Raw genomic sequence first — 24,331 nt, 5'->3', positions numbered from 1 at the left:
CCCCCACTTTCCCCTCCCCCCACTTTCCCCTTCCCCCCCACTTCCCCTCATACTTTCCCCTCCCCCCACTTACCATTCCCCCCACTTACCACTCCGCCCCCACTTACCCCTCCAGCCCCACTTACCCCTCCCCCCGCTTACCGTACTTACTCAAATCTAAGCCGTACTTGTTTTCTGGTTTTTGTAATCCATAAAAACCGGCTGTGGCTTAGAATCGAGTGCAAAGTAAGCGGAAGTTCTGAAAAATGTTGATAGGTGCCGCCACAACTAACTTCTGCCGTCGAATATTATGTAGCACTACACAGGCATGCTTTGCAGGTACAAAGAAAAATACTGGCGCCAAAACCTATGCGTCAATAAATAAATTAAAAGAAAAGCTGGAAGAATGTAAACATTATGCCATGTATTCTTTCGTGTTTGCTGCTATCTCATTTAAATACTGTCTGCCTAATAAACTACGAAACTATAGAGTCAGACAACAGCAAACGTGGAAGAATATACATATGTCATGTTTATATTCGTATTATTCTTATGCTGAATAGTGATACAGTCAGAAATGAAGCATGGCAACCGACTAGATTTTAAAATCTAAGATGACTCTAATTTCTGTGCAGAATGTAATGTACTAAAGAGGCGTCTGCAAAGATTTTCAAACGGAGAAAAATTTTCGCTAAACTCTCGTTCAGAACATCTTCTATCGTATGCAGCCTATTATTTGGTTCTTGTTGATCATTATCAAAGAAAGCAGCAGTGTAAGTAACAACAAATAGCAGTCTGTTGCCATTGTTTCGCTAATGAGACAGTTCCTCTCTTTTTTTTATTGTAAGCGGCGGTAGCGCGCACAAAAGCAAGCCGTGCTACGAGTGGTGACTGGTCTTAAACACTCATTATCAGAATGCGACAAACAATGCATGACACAGTAAAATAATACATTTTCAGCTTAGAGTGACGTAAACACCTATAACAAAGAAAACGCCACTTATCAGATCATAGCAAAATAAGCAATCGATTCAAACCAGACGAAGCACGCGAAAAAGGAAGGGTACCAGTGTAAATACGGATGGAGCGCCTGGCACATAGCAATGGCTACTTGGTAAAGGGCTTAACTGTTAAGCTTACGACTCGAACCAAACTACAGTAGCTTTATCTTCATCCATTCAACCTCAATTGTGATTCACGTTACAATGGACCAACTTTGTTTCGATTTGGAGGGACGGTCTAAAACTTTTCTCTCACCCTGAATTTCGAGACCCAAATTTCAGGAGCAGGCTACATTCGGGAAACTTTTTTTTTCTGTGATTTCGAGTCTCATTTTTCAGCTGCAGCTTAGATTTGAGTAAATACGGTATCCCTCACCCCCCCCCCCCACTTACCCCTCACCCCCTCGCTTACCCCTCACCCCCTCGCTTACCCCTGACCCCCCACTTACCCCTCACCCTCCTGCTTACTCCTCACCCCCCCCTTACCCCTCACCCCCCTCCACCACCCCACTTACCCCTCACCCCCCCGGCTTACCCCTCCCCCACCCCACTTACCCCTCACCCCCCCGGCTTACCCCTCCCCACTGCTTACCCCTCACCTGCTTACCCCCCACCCCCCCCCCCCCCCCACTTATCCCTCACCCCCCTCTTACCACTCGCCCCCGCTTACCTCTCCCCCCACATACCCCTCATCCCGCGCTTACCCCTCACCCCCCCGCCCCCTTACCACACCCCCCCGCTTACCTCTCCCCCCACGTACCCCCCCCCCCTCCACTTCGCCCTTACCCCTGCTCTTCTCCTACCCAGTCCTCTATATTATTAATTGTCATATTTCAACCTAGCTTAAACCTCAGGCTACACTACAGGTCAGTCTGTCACCACAGCAAAATTGATCGACTTATGTCCTCCCACTCATTTCTCCCTCACCTCCACCACCACCTGTACCCCTGCCTACACCTACCACCTCTACCCTACCTACCCCCATCACTGAGTACTAGCTGCAGTCCCCCGGCTCCCAGTCACTGTCTGTTGTGCTTTGCTCTGCGCTGCTGTATTCTATTCTATTTTCTTCTGTCACGGCCCGTTTGCTCAGCCGGTGCTGGAGGAAGAGCGACTGGCACGGCCCGCCGCCCAGACGCAGTTCCTCAAGGCGAACCTGGAGGGCCCGCTGCTGTGCCCGCACGACCTGAGCCACGCGCCCGACTTCCGCGACGACCTGCCCTGCCTACTGGGAGCGGAGGCCGAGGGGCCGCAGCAGGACCAGCCTCTCTCGGCCGCCGCACCCGCCGTCACCGTGTTTGACGATGCTGACGCGTGGGCCGATGTGAGTTTACTTTTTTGTGTCGTCTGTGAGCTGCCGGAAGCTGTGTCACAGAATATTTGATATTTTTCCAAATTGTAGCAGAGGTGGTACAGCAACCAGTAATATTTCACGAAACAGATAATCTCAGTTGCAGGGTTGTAATTATTATTTATTTACCCATGATGCATTTTGCCTGATTTGGGCATTTTCAGATTGACTGACATTAGATGGTGTTAGGCACATGGGATACTGACCAATGGTGTATCTAGTCCAAACACGAGCGAGTGCAGCTCTGACATGTTTACATTGTGACTGATGTATGTAGGCCTGATTCTGTTTGCATTCATTGGACTACATCACGTGCCTCAACAATGACGCTGTACACTGTTTCTAAATATTTGACTAGGGCTGTTTTCTGCTTGGACTTTTGCATGCTTACAAGGAAACCTCCCCATCGCACCCCCCTCAGATTTAGTTATAAGTTGGCACAGTGGATAGGCCTTGAAAAACTGAACACAGATCAATCGAGAATACAGGAAGAAGTTGTGTGGAACTATGAAAAAAAATAAGCAACTTTGTTTGACTTTCCCTTTCCGTCAAAATAATAAAAAAATAAAAATCTCCCACCAAATCAAAGTGCCGATACGTTATTTTGAATTAAGACTGATATCTCATCACGGCACTCTACAGAAGTTAAAGGGAAGATAAATAATTCAGTTTCCTATTCAACATCTATAGTTACCATTATTGATAAATATGAGAAGGTCCAGAGTTTGCAGTTACGTAACATGGCATTAATTACTAATTCTTTTGGTTGCCATATGTTATTCATGGCTGTAATTTTTGGAAAAACATGAAGTCATCAATTTCAAATATATAGGACACTTAACCATTCCAACAAATTAATTTGTCAAAACCGGTGAAGCACAATTAAAATAAATTTGCAACAGATGACTGAACTTTACTCTGAAACAATAATTTCTGTGGTATCAGTGCACTCTGCATGCCTTCAAGAAGTGGAAAGGGGGGGGGGGGGGGGGGGTAGTGCAGTGGTTAGCACACTGGACTCGCAATTGGGATAACGAGGGTTCAAACCCGCATCCGACCATCCTGATTTAGGTTTTCCGTAATTTCCCTAAGTCGCTTAAGCCAAATGCAGGGATGGTTCTGTAGAAAGGGCACAGACACCTTCCTTCTCCATACTTCCCTAATTTGAGCTTGTGCTCCATCTCTAATGACCTCATTTTGAACAGGATGTTAAACTCTTATCTCCTCCTCCACATACCTCTGAGTCGCGATAACAGAGTGAGTGGCAGACAGAAACTGACACACTGAGACCTAGCTGTCTACACTGCCTATTGTTTTACAAATTTATAATCATTTTGTTTTAAAAATCAGTCACAATTAGCACTATCACATAGGAGTAATTTTTGGAAGTTTTCTTACAGTCATTGAGTATTTCTATTCAGAAACAACAATAATATTGTAGTAATGACTTTCATTTTCTTTGGATACAGATGTGTAGTTTTTTCATCAGTTTTGTAGTACATTCATTTTAGAGAGACTTCTATTTACATTGCACTGTAACATTCGTCCACATTTGTGTATTACTTATTAAATAAATTTTCTCTGAGAATAATTCCCTCTTTCCTAATATGTAATTTGGCATTTATTAAATTATATAATAATCAGTGAATATACAATGCTAATACATTACTATTTTAACTGCATATTTTTTGAAGTTTGAGTAAGCGTATAATCTTGCAGTTACTCCCCAGGATGTCACACTTGTACCAGTCAGCACACTAAAATACAACACTAAGTCTGTACTCCTGAAAAAGTCAGTTATAGGTGCTTTGATAAAGCTCCCACAGTGGCCACATCTCACAGTTGTGCCTCTTCTTCAACTAAACCTACACCCTGTGAACCACTGTGAACTGCATGGCAGAGAGTGCACCACACAGTACTATTTCTCATTCTGCGGAGCATGAGAAAAATAATTTTTTAATATGTCTGTGTGCACACTGTAATTAATATAATCTGTCTGCCGATTTGCCGAGTGCCGGACTGACTGCGGCCGATCGTCTTCTGTCCTTGCGGTAGGAAGCGGAGGAGGAACTGCCGGCGCGCGTAAAGCAGGTGCGCTTCGTCAGCCCGTACGCGCGCTACCTGCGCGTGCGGCCGTATACGCAGGAGCTGGAGGCGGAGGCGGCGGCGGCAGCTGCAACCGCGGCAGAGGTGACGGCGCCGGAGACGGCGGTGGCAGACGGGACGGTAAGGAGGCGGCGGCCGGGCGCGTCGCTCGCCAGGCTGCTGCGGCTGTTGGCGTGAGGGCCGCCTACGCCCACCCCGTCCACGCTGTCCCCGAATAAAGTGCCTGCTCTCTGCTCCACTCTGTGTTTCACTTTTGTGCCGTTCTGGCATTTACAGGGTTATAGAAACAGGGTGCCGAATCGGTCGGCCTTATTTACTCTTTGCTGCACACGATATTTACTGCACGAGATCTGTACAGACTTTCTCAGGTGGTGCCATTTTATTTATTGACACTGAAACTCTTTCCCGGATAAACCTGCCGTCAACAGGAGATATGAGAAATTGTGAAGTAATTACTCCGTGCACGAGCACGTGTCAGACTCGGAGCACTTCATAACAGCCAGTCACTCAAGAACCCAGCAATTCAGAGAGTCTTCGACAGCATTAGAAGTGGACTAAAATCGAAACTGCATTTCACATAAAGCCACTTGTCTGTCAGTACACTCCAGAGCAAACTTACGGCAACGTATAATTCACAAAATGGAGAAAGTAATTACTCCGTGCACGAGCACGTGTCAGACACAGAGCACTTCATAACAGCCAGTCACTGAAGAACCCGGCAATTCACAGAGTCTTCGACAGCATTAGAAGTGGACTAAAATCGAAACTGCATTTCACATAAAGCCACTTGTCTGTCAGTACACTCCAGAGCAAACTTACGGCAACGTATAATTCACAAAATGGAGAAAGTAATTACTCAGTGCACGAGCACGTGTCAAACTCAGAGCACTTCATAACAGCCAGTCACTGAAGAACCCGGCAATTCACAGAGTCTTCGACAGCATTAGAAGTGGACTAAAATCGAAACTGCATTTCACATAAAGCCACTTGTCTGTCAGTACACTCCAGAGCAAACTTACGGCAACGTATAATTCACAAAATGGAGAAAGTAATTACTCAGTGCACGAGCACGTGTCAAACTCAGAGCACTTCATAACAGCCAGTCACTGAAGAACCCGGCAATTCACAGAGTCTTCGACAGCATTACAAGTGGACTAAAATCGAAACTGCATTTCACATAAAGCCACTTGTCTGTCAGTACACTCCAGAGCAAACTTACGGCAACGTATAATTCACAAAATGGAGAAATTTCGAAACAATGGACACTCCATTGCATTAACAGAAGTCCTTGTGGTTTGCATCCTTCCTCGTTGTGCAAAGTGCAGTCAGTTTCGAGCAACCTGTCTCGTGTCGTGCAGCCAGGTATGGTGGCTGTCTGTTTTTTGGACCCTTGTGCTCCGCAGAGATGACACAAAATTGCCGAGCACTGAAACGGTAGGAATTCTGCCATCACAAAGGGATCCGCACCTCAGAGTAGGCGACAGTTCGGTCTTCCCTTGTTGCCACTTTTTCTCGTGGGATGTACGGTTTCAGAAGATGTGGCACAGTATCAGTTCAGAGACATTTTACATGTGCTGGACCCACACTTTTGACCTACTTTTGAGTCCCATTGCTCGGCTCGAATATCGTCCACCTCTTTCCAGGTGTCTGGTGGCCGTGATTCGGAGTGACTCGTTGCCTACTCAGAGATACTTGCTAAACTGCAGTCGTCAGTGTCTCTTCACGCACGCTATTATGGGGACATCTGACTCTGCAGATAACTTTGAACAAATAATAGCTTGTGTTGGAAGATCTGCTGCCAGTGTTGCTTCTGGTGGTAAGAATGTAAACAGCACCTGTAGGCACAAAACATGCAGTTATGTTACTTTCAGAAATCAATTGTATTTGGGACACAATTTTTATTATGAGATAAAAGTTGCATATCAGACTGGAACTCGAACCTGGGATGCTTGTCTTTCGTGTGCCTCAGGGATTGGCAGAATACTAGCCACTTGTTCCCGTGTATTTACTGTATATGAAAGTCATCTGTTGGGAGTATACCATTATGTGTCACATATGCCATTTCGTAAAGGATAAATCGGTGTTGCCTTTGCACCATTTTTTCTATAACCCTGTATTTGAAGGACTGTGTGAAGATGGAAGTATGAAAGTCGGTGGTTTTTGTGGAATCTTTGCAAAGAGTATGCTGTTGTGGAATGGTGAGCAAGATCAGAAATTAAGCAGGAAATTCATTGTTTACATCGCAAGAAATAATGAGAACATTCTATGTGACACAGTTCACTCTTGTGCTGTGGCACATTCTCATGCTGAGAAGTGTTTTGTGGCATGCGAAGTGGTTTTTGATTTTGAGAAAGTGAGTAAGGAAAAAATGAGTGCTTCACATACCGTGACTGAAATCTGTATTACTAAACACCAAAACTGGCTCGCAGGTAATGGTGCATGCTTGTAGTTGCAGGTTGTCAATCTGCCAGCTTCTAGGGGCAATGAAAATTTGATTTTCAGTAGTTCGCAGATTTGTTAACTGTGTTTAAAAATTTAAAATACTGTCACTAGGTGCTCATTAAGAGGTATAATCTTATAAAACTTTGAGACAATGAGACAAGTATTACAGTTAGGACCTGTGTGTTTGTCACGAGGCAACATAACTAACGGTGCACAAATACACGGACTCCATTCTTCCAGTGTTTGAGAATTCAAGCACTTGGTGACTTCAACAAAATTTACAGATAATTTCAAACCACCTCGAACGTTTTTCTCGCTGACAATGTCTACAAGACAATGAAAGGAAAACGGTTCACCTCTCACAACACTTTTTCTGTTTGTGTAGTTGAACTGCAGCATCAAGCATAAAAGTTTAATTTATTACTCCTTTGCTACTGTATTCACAACACATTTTGCAGACAGTATTTACCCCCTACGGTGTCGGGGGCGAGGATTGCCCTGCGACCCTTCCTTGCATGTCATAAGAGGTGTCAAATAGGCCTATCTTCTTATTGGGTCAGGTTTTTTACCTTGATCTTGTGACTGTTTTCAGACATTCAAATGTTTTTTCTTTTTTCTTTTTATTTATTTATTATGATTATTATTTTTAATGCATTTTCCGTAACATTTTGTGGCTTTTTAAATTCTGGTCCCCATTTTACGTTTGACCTCCACTTTCCAAATTTTACGAAAGTGAGGCCCATTTGGGGAAAGACTCAATACTGTGGTGCACTCTCTCTCCTCAGTGCGCTGTTACCTTTTGTGCCCAGCAGTCAAGTGGATCTACCTCTGCACCCAAAATCCAGTGTGGTAGCCAGTCAGTCATGGTCGGGTTGTCATGTACCCCCTCTGTGGTAGCACCCTGACAATGCAGGAATCATACTGCCGATACCTGAGCTACGAGATCCCCGTGTCAGCCAAGGAGTAAGTACCTGGCATTTCGGGGTACTGGGACTCTGGGCAACGGTTACTGTGCCAGGTGGCCTTTGCCTTGGCGGTGTTGTGCCCAGTGGGAAAGCCTCCGATCAGAGTGAGTGGCATTGCAATGAAACTGATCGTTGAGGAACAGTGATTTTAATGTAGAAATTTACCACGGTATTTCAGTCATTGACCGTGCCTCAAGATGAGAGCCACACAAGGAGAAATGGAAGTGGACAGTTTGCCAAGTTCTCGGTTTGTTCCCGCACCGATGGCGGCTCATTCGCTTCAATGAAGCCAGTGTTTTTCGCCCGGCTCTTTGCTGATGAAAACATTACACGCCAACCAATCACGGGTACTTCAGACTTGTGTCGAGTAGGCTGACATACCAGTCACCATTTCTCCTCATAACAAGCTCAGTAGAATTCAAAGTGTTATCTTCCATTGGGACCTTGTGGATGACATCGGAAGTTCACTGAGGCTTTTTGCAGATGATGCTGTGATGTATCGAGAGGTTGTAACAATGGAAAATTGTACTGAAATGCAGGAGGATCTGCAGCGAATTGACGCATGGTGCAGGGAATGGCAATTGAATCTCAATGTAGACAAGTGTAATGTGCTGCGAATACACAGAAAGATAGCTCCTTTATCATTTAGCTACAAAATAGCAGGTCAGCAACTGGAAGCAGTTAATACCATAAATTATCTGGGAGTACGCATTAGGAGTGATTTAAAATGGAATGATCATATAATGTTGATCATCGGTAAAGCAGATGCCAGACTGAGATTCATTGGAAGAATCCTAAGGAAATGCAATCTGAAAACAAAGGAAGTGGGTTACAGTACGCTTGTTTGCCCACTGCTTGAATACTGCTCAGCAGTGTGGGATCCGTACCAGATAGGGTTGGTAGAAGAGATAGAGAAGATCCAACGGAGAGCAGCGCGCTTCGTTACAGGATCATTTAGTAATCGCGAAAGCGTTACAGGGATGATAGATAAACTCCAGTGGAAGACTTTGCAGGAGAGACGCTCAGTAGCTCGGTACGGGGTTTTGTTAAAGTTTCGAGAACACACCTTCACCGAAGAGTCAAGCAGTATATTGCTCCCTCCTACGTATATCTCCGAAGAGACCGTGAGGATAAAATCAGAGAGATTAGAGCCCACACAGAAGCATACAGACAATCCTTCTTTCCACGTACAATACGAGACTGGAATAGAAGGGAGAACCGATAGAGGTACTCAGGGTACCCTCCGCCACACACCGTCAGGTGGCTTGCGGAGTATGGATGCAGATGTAGATGTAGATCACCTGAAGATGAGGGCAAGGTACGCTGTTGAAATATCTTGTTATGAAAACGACTGCACCTGGTGGGACACCGTACAACAGTAAAAATAGCTGATTCGCCACAAAAGCCAAAGTTCACACAACATGTATATCTACTTATTGCAAACGTCTTCCTCCCACAGCTAAGTACAGTCTTCCTTCTCTGCTGGCATTTGATAATGTTCCTCCCACTATAGAGCATGAACCTCGAATATGGAACTCCAATTTCTTTAATAATGAAAATGGGGCAGAGGGACCACGGCGATATGCTGAGACCATGATGACACTGAAACACGCGGCTGGTGGAAGTACAGTGTGTGAACTTTTAGATGGCAGACCTCTCCCTAGTCCTGAATCAGTAGAAGTCGTAAACGTCGGGAGGCTTCGGTAAGCACGCAGTTTCGACTGCTGCCAACATTACGTAGCTGACTGTGTTGTACGAGGTAGCCACTGTCGTCTGCTTCGTTATTGTTTTTGCGCTGTACTGTTCTGCGTATTTTTGTTGTGCAGTTGTGCTAAACATTATCAAAATTAGTGAAGAGGCAGTTGCTGGCCCATCTCGGGAGTCGCCAACAACCCCTCTACCGGCAGGCCTACCGTTAGAAGGAAACCAGTATTATGTAGCGATACTCGCAAAATTATATTGCGTGTGATTGAATGCTGCGAAAGGGAAAGGGAGCAGAAAAAATTGCTTCACCCCATTTACAAATCTTCAGTGACAGCTGCTACATACACAGGACAAAGCATGTGTAGCATTGGAAGATTCAAACAGTTTTCCAAGAATCATCATGGCGTATCACCACAAACACCTGGCAAGAAAAGGTGAGTTTCCATTTCAGACATTTTGTTCGCGATCACATTGAAGGAGCCCCCTATTTCGTCCTAATTACCTTATATTTCATTTTTCCTTGCTACCGTATTGCTTTGTATGGAAACACATGCTCTCTTTCTCAAATAGTGGATGCATAAATCTGGGTATTTTACCGCGGTGGCATCTCATTGTTTATGGCGTCATATCTCCTCAAGAATGTGTCTTATCTCCTTTTTTTTTCCGGCTAGGAACCTTCGTGGGCGTACGGAGAACAAATCACCAAAATTTCACCGCAATCGGATGAATGGTTTGGGAATGCACAGAGGGCAGACATACATACATCCATTTTTATATATAGAGATTGACAGTTACGTTATACTATATGACCTGTTTAAGTATATTTAAATTTTATAATTAATAGTTTAACATTGCGGGGAATGAAATAAAATGGGAAAAATAAAAAAAAAAAATGCGAGCAGTAGGAATCGAACCCAGGTTTGCTGCATGACAAGCCTGTACCTTATCATTTGCGCTACGCATGCTACAGTGCTTTAACTGTTGAAACATTGTCTATTACTCTTTCCTTGGCGTTCAGAGAACAATTCACCAAAGTTTCATTGCAATCAGATGAATGGTTTGTGAGTGCATAGTAGACAAACATACATACATTCATTTTTATATATATAGATTTTAATGTACATGACAATTTCAGTTTTGTTTACAATCAACATTCAAAGTGAGTTTTACTTCCAAGCCTTTCGTCTGCATTCGTGTAAGCATGACGTGCAATACTTCTTGCTCTAAGCCAAAATCACTAAAATCGGCGGGTGGCCACATGTGCATTTCTGCTTGCTTGTTGCCAGCTGGCTCATGAACAACACTGACTGTTCCTATCCCTTATCGTTACTGGTGATGAGAAATGGTGTCTTTATGCTAACATAAGGAAAAGAAAGAAATGGTTAAGACCAAACAAAGCAGCAACTTTCTGTACAAAGAGCAGTGTGCATCACAAAAGCTAATGTTGTGCATCTGGTGGAACAGTGGTAGTGTGGTGTACTATGAATTGCTTCCCTGATGTGTACCATCATGGCGAATGTTTATTGTCAGCAACTGAGATGTCTTCCAGACACAGTCCAAGAACAGCAACCGTTAAGACTCCGTGAAGTGACGCTACTCCACGATAATGCCTGCCTGCATTCTGCTACACTGACAAAAGGGACTATACAGGAGTAGGGTTGGGAAGTCATTATGCATCAACGTTATTCACCCGATCAGGTTTTCACCTTTTCTGCTCTCTACCAAAAAACTTTCAAGGAACTTCCTTTCCAGATTAAAATGCATTCCAAACATGGCTCGACGAGTTCTTCGCCTCAAAACAAATGATTTCTGCACTTGAAAGCTAACCCATTGTTGGCTGACTGTTGTAAATAGCAAAGGGGACTATGTTATTACTAAAGTTTCTGTTATGTGAGTGTTTATTAAACTTACGCAAAAATGCTGTGAACTTAATTCACCACTCTAATACTAGGTGTAATGTTTTTAAACTATACCTCATGCTCGTCAATCCGACATTCCATTAGTCCTTTCCCACTCTTCATTTGGACATGAGAATTTGGAGAAAAATTTTCTCTCAAATTGGTAATTAATTTTTTATCCATTACCCTGATTATTTTTTGAAAAACTAGACGTCACACTGGTCAGTGTGATACTCTCTTTGTCTATTTCCCACTCTGTGTTTATCTATGAAAATTCAATGATAATCCCACTGGGTATTTTTTACAGGAAAGGAAAATGGATATGCTGATGTTCCTTCCATGGATCCTGTGAGAAATAGTTCTCAAGGCATGTAGAATGAGCAAAAAAATCTGAAACCTATTTTAATTTAAGAAATGCAGTGCATGAGGCTGCTCGACAGTGGTAGTTGCCAGTCGAGAACGGCTGTGACTACTTAGTCAGAAAGTCGTGGGATTTTAGCAGTTCGATGTCGTCGGAAGCTGGAGGATGTTACATCATACGTGTATATCACTCCCTCACCAGTGTGGTGCACCGTGTGTGAGAAGTACTGTCAAAATAGTCAAAGAAGAGATTGATGAACAGCAGTGAGAAAACTGGGAGAGACAATTGGGAAAACCAGCTATAATGGAGCACTACAGTGAGGTATAATTGTGGAACGACACACGACAGGACCAGCATTGGGGTCTACTAAAATAAGAATATTGGGAAGCTGCTTAAATGGAGATGAATGTTTCAATTTGAATTAGGCTTATAATCTGGTGCCAGACTTCCTGAGGTCTCAGAACTTGACAGTGGGATTCAAACTCAGATCTTTGCCTCTGTGGGCGCTTATCTCGCTGTCCAGCACCTGGAGCCACACTTTTGCCGTCTTGAGTGCCACCCTACTACGTTGAGGTCTTCCCATTCGTCCCCTCTTTAAAGTGTGGAGGCAGAGTGGGTGTGCAATTTGGGGTTGATGGAATGTTCAGAGGAAATTGGATGTAAGCCGAAAGGGCTGTAGGGAGGTGCATGGAACTGGAGCTGTCCTATGTATTGCAGTTAGGGGGCAGCACACATGTCGCCAGCACTAACCGAAACCCTGTATTATCAAGCTTGGAGTGTGATTATCTCTGTAGCCTTTGTTGTCACAGTTATAAGAAAAATCAACAAAAATGATGATGTACTTGTAAAATACAAGTAACATCTGTGTTTCAGTAGGTGTGATATGGGCAGATGAAGCTGGCCTCATGAGTAGGGTACTAAAACTTTTGCGTGTAAGCCTCATTGCTGCCAGCGGTGTAGGTAAAAATGACCGCAATGCTACTGTGTGACCGAAACTGGGTCTTCATCTCGCATTAAAAGAGATGCCGTATGAGTTTTGGAGCAGAGTTTGATTAGAATGCCTCCTCATGAAACGAACTGCTCCTGTACACCCTGTTGCCGTAGAAGTTCACACAATGGGAACAGTAAGGAATTAATGTAATGAAGCTCCAGGCTCTAGCAACAGAGATATGGTGAGGAGTCCATATATACAATGAAAGGAAAGTGTGGAATCTAGTTATGAAATTAAATTCGGTGCCCAAGATATTACAGTTTCAACATTTGGAGATTCTCCTCAACTTTACATAAGTTCAGGCAAATGTAAGTTATAAAAAAAATGCACAATAAAAAAAAAGGCATGAAGAGCAAAATTAATGATGATGATAACATTTGATTGAATGGGAAGCAAGACTAAACTGAAAAGCGTAAGGAAAATAATTTTGTCATATTGCCCACAAAAGTAAGTTAAAAGTTCCACTGATTGTGATCATGAGCAACTACAAAATCACAAGTGAAGTAAGAAACGTATCCCAAAGCCCAAGAGTCTATGGTAGTAAGCTGTCGTGAGTCTCACAAACACGTATACCCACCATCTAACAATCCCACATTAACTAAACTGTAGATCAGCCACAATTAAACTTCATTATAGACTCTATGCATAGTGCTGCAGATTTATCTTACTGTTGCTCAACTGGTGACTATGGCAGCAAAGGAAATGTCCCTGTTGCTGAAGACGAGCCAGCACCAGTCACGAGATAGTCAGATGTATATCGTTGGCTGCCTTTGCGAATGATTGGAGTGAAAAGTACCGCGATTAGTGCACAAGCCAAGTTGGACACTGCTTGCTACCAAATAGACTGATGTCTATGTGACCCTGTCATTGACCGAATAGCCCTACAGTCCGCTCATTTCTCTCCTCCCTAGTTCTGTGCAGCACTTCCCGACAACCTCCAGAGCCTGTCAAAGTGCCAGCTCATAAGTTTCTACTGATGCAAAGATTTTATAGCATTTCGAGTCCTACCTACTGAATATTTAAGGAAATGCCAATTGGAAACTTTCCTGTGAATAGCGAAAGTGCACCCAAAATCTGTTCCCAGGCTGTCCACCTAGGTAAGCTTTCCGCTCCCACGAGCAGAGCAAAAACACGTAGACTTGAGTGCTGGTTGCTTTTAGGACATGTTGGAAAGATGTTGTCTTTTCAAAACAGTCCTCCAGTCACATTCTGGACAGCGACCTTTCTTTAGCGACAGAATGCTGATTGTACCCCCCTCTCGCCATAGAGTCCTCTAAAAAGACATTGTACTGTCTGGCTGAGTCCCTCGCACTGTCTACACAGGGTGTATACGACCCAGGACAACCGGGAGATCTGGGAAAAACCCGGTAATTGTTTAGAATTCCGGGAATTTTTCATTGTTTTAGTTTTCAGTTAAATTTTTGTGATTTTGACTGGTAAGAACAATACTCTAACAAAGGATATTATTGTATCCTGCTACTGCAGAATGATACTGCAGCAACAAAACATGAACGGCAGAAAAAAAAAAGAAAATAAAACGTTAAGTTGCAAAGGAAATGCGCCATATACAACAACAAAACAGTGCTCATACAAGAGTCTGCCAACAGTAAAGTGTGTCAAAGGCTTTAGGAACACTATGCAGTGCTTTATAACAACAAATTGCCTCTGATGAGCGTGACGTGACAACTGTTCAAATTAGATTCATTTGAGCAGTTGCGGGCGGGCTCTTGTGCGTGCGCAGTTGAGTCGCATATGAGTAATACCTTCTCTCGCTTCTGGTTACGGAAGTGTGGCTCGGCGCCACTACTTAATATTGCCCCTGTTCGGAAATATTGTATATATGGGGCTGATGCACAGAGCAGTCAGAGTTGTGGTGGGGAGGTGGGTCGTCTCCACGTGACCTGTGCTTACGTTCAGTGATTTTCTTTCCTCTTTGTTTATTGCTATCACGTTAAGTGATAACAAAACGGATTTTGGTGGCCAGGAGCTATCAAATGAATTAAAATACGTTCGCATAGTTACGGCAGGCTAAAATATGTTAACAGTTTCAGGTTTTATTTCCACCTTTGACAGTCAAGCATTAATCGCCTTACAGAACAATTAAGTTATTTTTGCTGGTTTGCTAAAGAGATTTGGCTTTTATTAATCCTTTCTACTGAGGCAGTCAATTTATTTGAAACCAAGTGTTTAATTTTACACTATTGGCTAGTTTCAACTGTTCGCTGCATTTCAAGTGCACATACGGTATTATGCTATAATAAAGAACCAAACATGAGTACTGGTACTCCAAGAAAATTTACATACGGATGTGCATTTTAAGCCAAATTATGCACTTTAATATGGTTCATGAAATCCCGATACTAGTGTTTTACACGTACGAACATATGGGATTCCTGCTTCACCGTAGCTGCGCAAGCGCGGTGACGCCAGTTACCTGGCGCTTTCTTGCAACTGCTGAAATGAACCTTCTTGTGAATGGTGGTTTGAAAAGCGTTACATTCAAAGCAGATTTCCTTTTACGCAAGATGAATTATGTGCGAGAATGTATGATGAATTGCTTAAATCACAAAGCGTTTGACTCTCATTTAAAAATCAACTCTTTGAGGACGACCATTTAGAAGTATTTCAAACCCAGAAGAAGAGACATTTGCGTCGTTATTAAAAATTTTACTGGCACATTTGTGTGTGTATCTTAAAGTGCAACGTGCGCAAAAAAGATCAACATTATATGTGGAAGCATAGCTTCTCTTCCAACTTATTAATCTTTGAGACCAATATTATATGTGAATGCTATGTATATTAATTTAAGCCATTAACTTTTCTTATTTGTGTGTTCACGTGATCTTGCTATTGGCTGACTACATCACGTGTCCTATTGCTGTCATCAGCTGGCGAGATCACGTGAATGAGCTATGACGCTTACAAAAACGCGTCGAAATCTCAATTTCAATGCTTCAGAGAGTGTCATGCGTTATTTGGTGGAATTCAAATTTATACCTTTGTAATACGAAAATATGCAGCGTACATGTTGCTGCACATCAAAGGTATTTCAAAACGTGTTTTTCCACCTGAATTTCGTTTTCTAAAGTGCCGGGAAATTCTACGTCGGTATATAAAACCATCAACATTCGAAGGATTGATGACTTTTACAGTGCCGAGGAAGAGTATACTGTCACTTAACAAGGGAAAAAGTGTATTTTCATTCGGGAGAAAGTGTATTTTTAACCGAAAAATGCGGGAATTTTTTTTCCTTGTCCACGTATACACCCTGCTACAATCATATTTCTGGAGCAAACCTCTGTCCTGTAGTCGGCAACTCTCTCGTTTCACTAGCAGGATCACCACTGACTTTTATGTCCCGGTCTCAGTCACTTGAGAGTTTGGGCCTGACTCTTCAACTGTGCCCTCTCCCTGGCTTCCATCAGAACTGGCCGTAATGACACGTAGACTATGGCTGTAAATACCTTCTCATTCCATGAACACTGGTACCCATACGCAGCTTCCCAGAAAAATCATGCACAGGCAAAGCGAAATAAGTAGAGAAAGTAGACTGTAGAACCAACTATCTTGCAGTCACTTGTTACCGCCATGAAATCAAACATCTATGTGTACACCTACATTTACACTCTGCAAATCACTGTGAAGTGCATGGCACAGGGTATGTCCCATTATATCAATTATTACAGTTTCTTCCCATTCCATTAGTGCATGGAGTGCAGAATGAATGATGGTTGAAATCCATCTGCGAGTGCTGTAATTATTCTAGTCTTTCCTTCACGATCTGTATGCGAGTGACAGGTAGGGAGTTGATGTATATTCCTAGATTGATCAATCAAAACTGGCTGAAACTTCTTAAGAAGACTTTCTCAGGACAATTTATGCCTATCTTCGAGACTCTTCCAGTTCAGTTTCTTCAGCATCCAGCATCTCTATAATTCTCTCCCACCAGTGAAACAAACCTGTGACCATTCCTGCTGCCTTTCTCTGTATACGTTCAATATTCCAGTTAGTCCTGTTTGGTACCGAGTGAGGTGGTGCCGTGATTAGCACACTGGACTCACATTTGGAACGACGGCGGTTCAAATGCGTGTCTGACCGTCTCGATTTAAGTTTTCTGTGATATCCCTAAATCACTTCAAGCAAATGTTGGTATTGTTCTTTTGAAAAGGCACTGCCGACTTTCTTCTCCACCCTTTCCGAAACCAATGGGACTGATGACCGTGCAGTTTTGTCTCCTCATCCAAATCAACCAACCAATCCAGTTTGGATCAGGTCCCATACACTTGAGCAGTATCCAAGAATAGGCTACACTCTTGAATTGTAAGCAATCTCCTTATCAGACTGATTGCAGTTCCCCAGTATTCTACCAATAAATTGAAGTCTACCACTTGCACTGAGCCTGTGCGATCATTCCATTTCGTATCCGTACAAAGTGACACCCTGGGATCTGTATGAGTTGGTTGATTCCAGCTGTGAGTCACCCTTATTATATTCATAGAAGATTAATTTTTTTTTTTTGTTTAGTCAAGTGCAGAAATTTACAGTTTTGAACACTTAAAGCAGGTTTCCAATCAGTGCAGTGCTGTGGAGTCTTATCAAGATCTGACTGAATATTTATGCAGATTCTTTCAGACAATACTTCATTATAAATAAATGAATCACATGCAAAAAAAAATCTGGAGGTTACTATTAGTATTGTTTGCAAGGTCATTATATAAGACACGAACAGCAATGTTCCCAACACACTTCCCTGGGACAGTCCTGAAGTTACTAGTACATCTGACGATAACTGTCGATCCAAACCAACCTACTTCATACTCCCTACAAAAAAATCCACCATCCAGTCACAATCACAGTCACTCCTGTTAATAAAAATGATCAGAGCTCAAAATAGAATTAAATAAATAAATGAGAGGAGGAAGCCCAGCCTCTGGTTGATGGCTCTCAAGCTAATATGTGTGTACTGCCATGTTCAGGTGGCAAAATGACATCGGTGCAGCACATCTGATGCGTAATTCACTAACAATCTCATGAAGTTTGAGCTAGCACCATATAACCTTCACTGTGTTGTGCAAGGTACTGCTCAGTTAAGTGTGGAGACTGACTGACTTTTAATACAGTGCGTCTCTGTGACGACACAGCACTTTTACAGGAGGTGGAGCGGAGGGATGTCAGCCCGAGCTAAGGAACACCAGTCCAGATATGGCAGACCCAAAAGCTGTAAGCGGAACTGAGAGATTCTCTCACGTGCCACCAGTCTGACGGCTGCGAGTAAAGTTCTTGTTGGTACACTTACGTATTAACTGTGCTAGCTCGTGCCGAGTGCTCCGTTTCTGACAGTTGTCGGGAGTGTTGTGCTACGAATCGTGTGCAGACACAGTACTGCTGCACGACTATTACGTCACACTTGTTTGAACAGCCCAGTTTTCAGATTCTGCCAATGGTTGGAAGGATCCTTATTGGGAGACTCGTCCTGTCTCGTTCGGGAGACTGTTCCCCGTGTCGCAACAGTAGGAAAGTGGGTGGAGTGCTGGCCTTCTTTCTTCCTATTGGTCACAGAGTGCCTGACATTCTCACTGGCCAGGCAGGTGTGTGAAGTCAGCTGCTGTTCCACATGTCCACCTGGGGAGGTCCTCCTATGGCATTGAGAATACGATGTATGGTGGCATAGTTAGGTGCAGAGGAAGCTCGTACAAGTCCCTATTTCACATCTCAGCTGCAGCCGTGCATTCAGTGCAAATCTCTGTGGGCAGCTCGGAACGCAAAAGAGTGATAAATTATCTCGTATCATAACTCTTATTTTCTCTTCACTGTAGTTTCAGAAAGACACATTCATTTTATTATTACTGGATTATACGGTGTGTCTGTATGCTCTGTAAGAGGTTGGCCATACTGACGTCTATAGTACTAACGTGCTGCCTCCTGTTCCCTCTGTGACGGATCCGAATGCGTCGCTGACCTTTACACCGAGATCCGTGGACTCTTTTAACTATAATCTATCATAGATCCATTGAACAATAAACCATGCCTACTTCTTGGAAAAAAGCAGAGGTCGCAGCCGTCTACAAGAAGGGCAGTAGAAGTGATCCAATATCCTTGACATCAATTTGTTGTAGAACATGTTCTGAGTTCAAACATAATTACGTATCTTGAATAGAATGACCTCCTCAATGCCAACTAGCACCGATTCCTGAAACATCGATCATGTGAAACACAACTCACACTTTTCTCATATGACATACTGAAAGTTTTGGTTTAAGGCAGCCAGGTAGATGCAGTATTTCTTAATTTCCAAAAAGCATTTAACTCAGTACTACACCTACACTTATTGTCAAAAGGAGGGTCATAGTCATACAGGATATCAAGTGAAATTTGTGACGGAATTGAGGTCTTTTTGGGAGAGAGGACACAGCATGTTATCTTGGATGGAGAGTCATTGTCAAATGTTGAAGTAACTTCGAGTGTGCCCAGGGAAGTGTGTGACCCTTACTGTTCATGTTGTATATTAATGACCTTGCGGGCAATATTAATAGTAAAATGAGGCTTTTTGCTGATGATACAGTTATCTACGAGATGCATCCAGAAAGTAAGTTTCCATATTTTTTTTTAAAACAAAGACAACATAGTTACATGAAAAACTTAATTGGCGACAGGTACAGCAGTCTTCAAGCTATTTTTTGACACAGTCACCAAAGTAATTGAAACGCGTCATGTCGTGGCATCAACTTTCGTATTCGTGTGTCGTAGAAGTCTGTCACAGTCGTCTTCAGCTCATCGTTGTTGTCAAAATGCTGTTCTCATTTGTACTACTTTTCATTACCTTCACCTTTCTTCGATTTACTCTCAGTCCATACTTTGTACTCATTAGACTGTTCTTTCTGTTCAGTAAATCATGTAATTCTTCTTCACTATCTATCACTCAGGATAGTCGTACCATTGATATTGTTTCACCTTGAATTTTAATTCCACTCCTGAACCCTTCTTTTATTTCCATCATTGCTTCCTTGATATACAGATTGAACTGTACGGGCGAAAGACTACACCTTGTCTTACACCCTTTTTAATACGAGCACTTCGTTCTTGGTTGTCCACTCTTATTATTCCCTCTTGGCTGTTGTACATATTGTATATGACCCGTCTCTCCCTATAGCTTACCCCCACTTTTTTCAGAATCTTGAACATCTTGCACCATTTTACATTGTCGAACGCTTTTTCCAGATTGACAAATCCTATGAACGTGTCTTGATTTTTCTTTAGTCGTGCTTCCATTATTAACCGCAACGTGAGAATTCTCTCTCTCGTGCCTTTAGCTTTCCTAAAACCAAACTGATCGTCATGTAGTGCATCCTCAATTTTCTTTTCCATTCTTCTGCATATTATTCTTGTCAGCAACATGGATGCATGAGCTGTTAAGCTGATTGTGCGATAATTCTCGCACTTGTCAGCTCTTGCCATCTCTTGCCATCTTCGGAATTGTGCGGTATATCACCAGACTCGTACATTCTACACACCAATGCGAATAGTTGTTTCGTTGCCACTTCCCCCAGTGACTTTAGAAATTCTGATGGAATGTTATCAACCCTTCTGCCTTATTTAATCTTAAGTCTATCAGAGCTTTATTAATCCTGATTCTAATACTGGATCCCCTATCTCTTCTAAATAAAATCCTCTTTCTTTTTCTATCATATCGGACAAATCTTCCCACCTATAGAGGCTTTCAATGTATTCTTTCTACCTATCCACACTCTCCACCACGTTTAACAGTAGAGTCCCTGTTGCATTCTTTAATGTTATCATCCTTGCTTATAATGTCACCGAAGGTTGATTTGACTTTCCTGTATGCTGAGTCTGTCCTTCCAACAATCTTTTCTTTTTCAGTGTCTTCACATTTTTCCTGCAGCCATTTCATCTTAGCTTCCCTGCACTTCCTATTTATTTCATTCCTCAGTGACTTTCATTTCTGTATTCCTGAGTTTTCTGGAACATTTTTGTACTTCCTCCTTTCATCGATCAATTGAAGTATTTCTTCTGTTTCCCATAGTTTCATCGCAGTTACCTTCTTTGTACTTACGTTTTCCTTCCCAACTTCTGTGATGGCCCTTTTTAGAGATTTCCATTCCCCTTCAAGTGTACTGCCTACTGAGCTATTCCTTAGTACTTCTGTATCCTACTTCTTTGTGTATTGATTATTCCTGACGAATATCTCAAACTTAAGCCTACTCTTCATCAACTACTATATTGTGATCTGAGTCCATATCTGCTCCTGGGAACACCTTACAATCCAGTATCCGATTTCAGAATCTGTCTGACCATGATGTAATCTAATTGAAATCTTCCTTATCACCCGGCATTTTCCAAATATACCTCATCCTCTTGTGATTTTCGACCAGAGTATTTGCTATTACTAGCTGAAACTTGTTATAGGGCTCAGTTAGTCTTTCTCCTCTCTCATTCCTTGTCTCAAGCCCATATTCTCCTGTAACTTTTTCTTCTAATCATTCCCCTTCAACTGCAGTCCAGTCTCCCAAGACTATTAGATTTTAATCCCTTTTTACATATTGTTTTATCCTTTCAATATCCTCATACACTTTGTCTGTCTTTTCATCTACAGCATGTATACCTGAACTATCGTTGTTGTTGTTGGTTTGCTGTCGATTCTGATAAGAACAACCGTGTCACTGAACTGTTCACAGTAACACACACTCTGCCCTATCTTCCTATTCATAACAAATCCTACTCCCGTTATACCATTTTCTGTTGCTGTTGATATTACCCTACACTCATCTGACCAGAAATCCTTTTCTTCTTTCCACTTCACTTCACTGACCCCTACTATATCTAAACTGATACTTTGTATTTCCCTCTTCAGATTTTCTAGTGTCCCTACCACGTTCAAGCTTCTGACATTCCACACCCCGACTCGTAGAACGTTATCCTTTCGTTGATTATTCAATCTTTTTCTCATGGTAACCTCCCACTTGGCAGTCCGCTTCCGGAAATCCGAACAGGGGACTTTTCCGGAATCTTTTGCCAATGGAGAGATCATCATGACACTTCTTCAATTACAGGCCACATGTCCTGTGTATACACGTTGTGTGTCCTTAATGCAGTGCTTTCCATTATCTTCTGCATCCTCATGCCGTTGATCATTGCTGATTCTTCCACCTTTTAGGGGCAGTTTCCCACCCCTAGGGCAAGAGAGTGCCCTGAATCTCTGTCCACTCCTTCGCCCTCTTTGACAAGGCCATTGGCAGAATGAGGGTGAACTACTTATGCTGGAAGTCTGAGCCGCCAATGCAGATCATTAATCAAAATTTAAGCAGCGGCAGGATTCGAACCCGGGACCGAAGAAGTTTTGATTATAATCAGAGACGCTATCCCTAGACCACAGGTCATAGCTTTTGTTTATTGGCAGAATACTGTAGAAGTGGAATCAGTCTACAAAGGAGATTGCTTACAAATCACTCGTGTGACTGGTTGTAGAATATTGCTCAAGTGTGTGGGACCCATACCAAATAGTACTAACAGGGTATATTAAACCTGCACACAGAAGGGCAGCAAGAATTGTCACAGGTTTGTTTGATCTGTGGGAGAGTGTCAGAGAGATACTGAAATAACTGAACTAAAAGACTCTTGAAGACAGACACAAACTTTCCCAAGTAAGTTTCTAGAATGAAATTTTCATTCTACCGCGGAGTGTGCGCTGATATGAAACTTCCTGGCAGATTAAAACTGTGTGCCGGGCCGAGACTCGAACTGTGAAGTTTGGAAGGAAGGAGACGAGGTACTGGCGGAATTAAAGCTGTAAGGACGGAGAGTGAGTCATCTGGGGTAGCTCAGTTGGTAGAGCACTTTTCCGCGAAAGGCAAAAGTCCCGAGTTCGAGTCTCAGTCCAGCACACAGTTTTAATCTGCCAGGAAGTTTCATATCAGCGCACACTCCGCTGCAGAGTGAAAATCTCATTTTGGAAATATCACAAGTAAGTTTATCAACAAAGTTTCAAGGACCAGCTTTAACTGATGACTCTAGGAAAATACAACAACTTCTATGTATCGCTCACACAGGCAGCCTGTGGATAAGATTACAATAATTATTACACGCACAGAGGCATTCAAACAATGATTCTTCTCGTGCTCCATGCATGAATGGAAGTGGGGGAAATGCTAATAACTGGTACAACAGGATGCACCCTCTTCCATGCACTTCAGTGATTTGTGGAGTATATATATCTAGATGTAGATGTAGACTCTCCCTCACTTTTCATTATTCACTTATCAGACCAAGCTCCGTTCTCTTTCCTTAGGCTCATCTGCTGGGCTTCCTCATCTCTAGACCGTGCTTTTGTGAGATACTGTTAACTAAACAGTTCAGAGTAAAGGAATCCTCTTTTATTCTAATTATACTATAAAAAATTTTGCTCCCAGAAACTCCGCCTAGCAGTGACTGTTATTCCTCGAAGTAGGGGACATCCCGACAGGCCACGTTATCCAGTGTCCGCGCCTTATTAGGCGAGATTACACACTTCTCCATCCTCACCAAATTCCTTCATACTTAAGGATTAAAGGCCATTGACAGACATGAATTCCCTAAAGTGATACAACAAAATTCCTAAAAAGAATTTAGAATGATCAACTTTGAAGATCAGATTTCCGAGCACCGGTAATACAGAACATTTCGAGCATTTTAAACTTATCACCTGTAAGACACAAAGGAGCTACTGATAATGGCTGCGAGTGGGCTTTAATTGAAATCAGTGGGGAAAGTTGAAAAATTATGGCAGAACGGGATTCGAACTCCTGCGTAGTAGGCAGGTGCTCTGATCACTGAACCATCCTGACACAGTGGTCATGCAGCTGCACGGAATACCCTAACAATCCTCCTGCCACATGCAAATTCTCAACTTATCTGCACACTACTAACGTAGCACCTCCTGCCCATTATCCTCATTGCTCGTGGCATGTCACCGATTCCTACAAGAGTTCAAGCTGGTGTGCACGCGCACTGAAGACGTCGTCGGCCGTCTCTGGCAGCGAGCAGACATTGGTGGAAATCAAAGGAGAAAGTCTGTGCAGCTTCGACGAGCAATGTGTGTGCGTGGCTTAGTGGTCAGAACATTTGCTTAGTAAGCGGGAGACCCAGGTTCAAATCCCGGTGCAGCAGAAATTTTCCATCTGCATAGATTCTTTCTAAACTCTCTTTTTCCCATTATACACAGCGAGGCAGCTAAGACGGGCCACAAAAAATATGTCCTTAATGACTAAATTTATGAAGTGCAGTTGTTGCCAAGTTATCATGGACAGTATGGCATTTTTCCTGACATTCACAAGTAATTTTTATCATTTATAGTTGCAGAATTATGACACTGGAACACCCCCCCCCCCCCCCCCCTCTCTCTCTCTCTCTCTCTCTCTCTCTCTCTCTCTCTCTCTCTCTCCCTCTCCCTCTCTCCCTCTCTCCCCCTCTCTCTTTCTTTCATTTAACGCAACTTTCCCTTCTACAATAACAAATGAAATCTTCCCTTTGAAATTTATTC

General features: G+C 42.8%; 1 protein-coding gene across 2 annotated transcripts in view; it reads left to right on the top strand.

The window, feature by feature from the left end:
• LOC126427003 (exosome component 10) overlaps positions 1-24,331 on the top strand; it is a 187,298-nt gene that overhangs the window by 115,350 nt on the left and 47,617 nt on the right. For both annotated transcript variants that reach the window (XM_050089155.1, XM_050089154.1), the window contains exons 12-13: positions 2,074-2,304; positions 4,387-4,557. In XM_050089155.1, the coding sequence (XP_049945112.1) occupies positions 2,074-2,304; positions 4,387-4,557 (402 nt within the window). The remainder of the gene's footprint in view (positions 1-2,073; positions 2,305-4,386; positions 4,558-24,331) is intronic.

Source organism: Schistocerca serialis, chromosome 11 (genome assembly GCF_023864345.2).
Source record: "Schistocerca serialis cubense isolate TAMUIC-IGC-003099 chromosome 11, iqSchSeri2.2, whole genome shotgun sequence".
NCBI lineage: Eukaryota > Metazoa > Arthropoda > Insecta > Orthoptera > Acrididae > Schistocerca > Schistocerca serialis.
The sequence above is the reverse complement of the archived record's forward strand: the minus strand, read 5'-3'. Positions and strand labels throughout refer to the sequence as shown.